The sequence below is a fragment of the Callorhinus ursinus genome, unplaced genomic scaffold (assembly GCF_003265705.2).
Source record: "Callorhinus ursinus isolate GAN/ISIS: 27379988/994484 unplaced genomic scaffold, GSC_fseal_2.0 scaffold31, whole genome shotgun sequence".
Lineage (NCBI taxonomy): Eukaryota > Metazoa > Chordata > Mammalia > Carnivora > Otariidae > Callorhinus > Callorhinus ursinus.
Window position 1 is genome coordinate 13,085,887 of NW_027397093.1, and position 3,158 is coordinate 13,089,044.

A 3,158-nucleotide genomic window follows, 5' to 3' on the forward strand; every position below is an offset into this window, starting at 1 on the left:
TGTGTGTGTGTGTGTGTGTGTGTGTGTGTGTGTGTGTGTGTGTGTGTTTCATTCTGCACCTGCCAGGGCCACACCTCCCAGTTGCAGGTCATGCCCCTCAGAGCCCCAGGTTCCTTGTCTAATAAGAGGCTGGGACTAACTCTGTTTCTTGGTACTCCTGCTCCCTAGCCTTTTACATTCAGAGATCAATTTTGTAATTTTCATGACCATGTAACAAATGGACTGTGACTTTTTCACAGAAAGAAAAACATTTTTTATAGTCCTTCTAGTTCCTCTTAAGTGCCTTGGGCTCAGGGAGCCCTGTACCTGGGCCTTCTAACCCAGGGCAACCAGGTGAGCTCTCCCTACTGAGACTCTGGCTCAGTGGGAGGTCTCACTCACTCCTCGCCTTCCAGGGCTTTCCAGCGATTTCCCCTGGTAGCATCAGCCCGCACAGAGCCAAGGCAGCCAGGGTTCTTGGCACAGATGGCACACAATCCACATACCTCCATTACCAGGCTGGCAGGCAGCCCCGGAAAAGGACAGAGAAACACACAGGTGGACCCGAGTCTGCCGAAACTTGCCTTTTACCGGCCCTCCTCCCCCTCCTTTTATTTCACAGCCCCAAGGAGACTCAACCATTTTAACAAACATTTTTATTAGAAAAGTAAAAAATATTGCATAGGTCTTAATACTTGAACATCAAGTGTATTCATGAACAACGAGTTTCTTCATGTAAACAGTTCTAGATGGAAGACCCAGATGACACTCCTGTGGGGGGGGCGGGGTTCCAGCCCCCACCCCAATCCCACCCCATCCCCTCACAGCTCCATTCCTCAGTACACAGCGGGGGATGGGCAAACGCAGCTCCCAGGTGTAGTTTTTCTTCAGGTGTCAAAGATCCCCAAGTGATCCCCACACCACCCCTTCCTCCTTACATTCATGAGTCTGTAAGATAGCTGCCTAGGACAGGTCAGTAGTGAAGCTCTGATCAAAAAAAAAAAAAAAAAAAAACCACACAAAAGCTACAAAAACAAAGAACACATTTGGCCCCTTTAGACCGTGAGATACACAAACCACCTTGACCTCCCCCCTCCCACCAGGGCCGCTGCCGGGAGCACACACCCCTTGCGGAGGCCAGTGCAGCCCAGCTGCTCACCTGGCTCTGTCACACCACTGTCATCATAACTGTCAGTAACGATAAAAATAATAAGGTACATGCTACATACACATCCAGCCAGAAGCCCGGTCGGCCCCTAAGCCTTTGTTTCATGCTACAGCACTGAGGGGCATACACCCCCAGCCGGGAGCCACCTGCACACCTCAGCGAGCTTCCATGGAAACACAGTGTTCCCCACCACCTCAACCTTTCCTCAGGTGGCTGTTGTCAGTTTTCTAACGACAGGTCTCAGTCCCTCAACTCCTGCCTGCCAATGATCACCTCAGAAGTTCAGTTGTCTCTGCCATGGGATCAGGGTCGCCCCCCCACCGCCCCCCCAAGGCCCAAGTTCAACACTCCTCAATGAGCAGCTGCTCCGAGCTGTACAGCTTTTTCTTGATGACTCGGAAGCCCGTGCTCAGCGTCAGGGACTGGCTGAAGCCCGGCACGAAGGTAGAGTTGGCGGAGCTGAACAGCCCCTGGATCTTAGGCCAGAGGCGTGAGTCCAGGCGCAGCACGAGGGTCAGCTGGAAGGTGGGCACCAGGCTTGGATCGAGGGCCAGCTGGCCGACGCGGTGGCAGCTCCTGCCTTGCTCCACGCAGACGTCCAGCAGCGCCCCCCGCAGGCCGCACGGCTCGCTGTAGGCCAGGCGCAGGAGTTCCTTGCCCACCTGGCTCACCAGCTGGCCCGGCATCAGCAGGCGCGCGGGGCGCCGCGAGCCCAGCCGCGCCTGGGACAGGCTCTCCTGCAGCAGCTGCATCAGGGTGGCACACAAGTGCTCATCCTCAGGGTCGCTGAGCAGCTCGAAGTCGGGCAGCGACACCCCATCCAGGTATGCCGAGTCTGGCCGGGAGAGCACACAGGAAAAGGGTGTAAGAGCAGCTCCGAAAAGGGGAGGTGCTGTTTCTTTAAGAAACCAACGCACTGCCTTCCCCCTCCGTGCCTCAGTTTCTGCGCCGCGCTCGAACCCTATACTCCAATCCCTGTTCCTCCATCCCGCCGCCCCATCCGAAACCGGGGTTCCGATGGGATAGGAAGCCAAGGCGGCGCTGACTCCTTGCAGAGCTGCGTTTTCCCACCTCCCCGGCCCCGCAAGAGTCGACGAGTCCAGTCTCCGCCCACGGCTTACCTTCCTCCGGCCCAAAGCCACTGTTGCTGCTGTCCAGGGACTCACAGTCCGAGCTCTCCAGGCTCGCGCAGCGGCCAAGCCCCTCTTCTCGGGCCGCCGACCCCCAGGCTGAACGGGGCGGCTGATCTGGGGTGGGAGTTCGGGACAAGGACGAAGATGAAGAGGAGGACGACGACGAGAAGCGATCCCAAAGGCTAGGCATGATGAGGACGAACGCCAGGACGTTTGCAGAGGATCTCTGGATGCGGGACCGCAGAAAACGCTGTAAGACATGAGGGGCACGGACCCGGCGTCAGTCTGGGGGCTGGACCAGACTGAGAGCGCTAGGAACCCGCAGGACTGAGGCCTTCCCACGCAAGGATCAGCACACACACAGAAGGGACACTTACCAGCTGGCTCCGTCGGCGAGAACTGTTAGGACAAGTGCCTACTGCCGCTTGAATGGGTCCGCGAACTGGTACCAACCCCCGAGCGCAGCCCAGACCTGTCCCTTCTACCCACCCGCACCTCCCCCTTGGCCTGCCGCGGTCCCTAGCACCAGGACCGAGAGGCCTATAAGGACTAGTGCGGAGAGGCCACGCCCCCCCTCGGCGCCGCGGCCCAATCCAGATCCGGGAGTGTGGCTCCCCTCAGCCAATGTGCTCGGGGCGCACGTTCGCAACGTTCTCTCCTGCCCAGTGACAGAGGCCTGGCCCCGCCCCCGTCGAGCCCCAGAACTCTCCCAGCCGAACCCCGAGCCGCGGCCACGCCCCCTTTCTGGAAGGGATCCGCGGCGGCTGCAGCTGCCAAGGTCCCCGAGGGCGCTCGCGGCAGGGGAGGATCAAGGAAAGACTTGTTTATTATAGGGTCCTGTTGCTGGGGGAGGGGGTAGCCGTGACCGCGCGGGGAGA

General features: G+C 58.7%; 1 protein-coding gene across 1 annotated transcript; it reads right to left on the minus strand.

Annotated features, from left to right (window-relative positions):
* Nucleotides 1-620: 620 nt before the first annotated feature.
* On the minus strand, nt 621-2,817 carry DDIT4 (DNA damage inducible transcript 4). The gene is made up of 3 exons (XM_025850125.2): nt 2,658-2,817; nt 2,269-2,530; nt 621-1,982 (listed from the first exon to the last, which is right to left on the minus strand). Exons 2-3 carry the CDS (start codon nt 2,468-2,470, stop codon nt 1,489-1,491), a joined length of 696 nt encoding a protein of 231 aa, XP_025705910.1. The 5' UTR covers nt 2,471-2,530; nt 2,658-2,817; the 3' UTR covers nt 621-1,488.
* Between the last annotated feature and the right edge of the window lie 341 nt (nt 2,818-3,158).

Excerpts from the sequence above, each read along its gene's own strand:
- DDIT4 (XM_025850125.2), bottom strand. The coding sequence starts at position 2,470 with ATGCCTAGCCTTTGGGATCGCTTCTCGTCGTCGTCCTCCTCTTCATCT. Across the intron at positions 1,983-2,268 it reads TGGCTTTGGGCCGGAGGAAG|ACTCGGCATACCTGGATGGG; the intron begins GTAAGCCGTGGG and ends TCTCCCGGCCAG.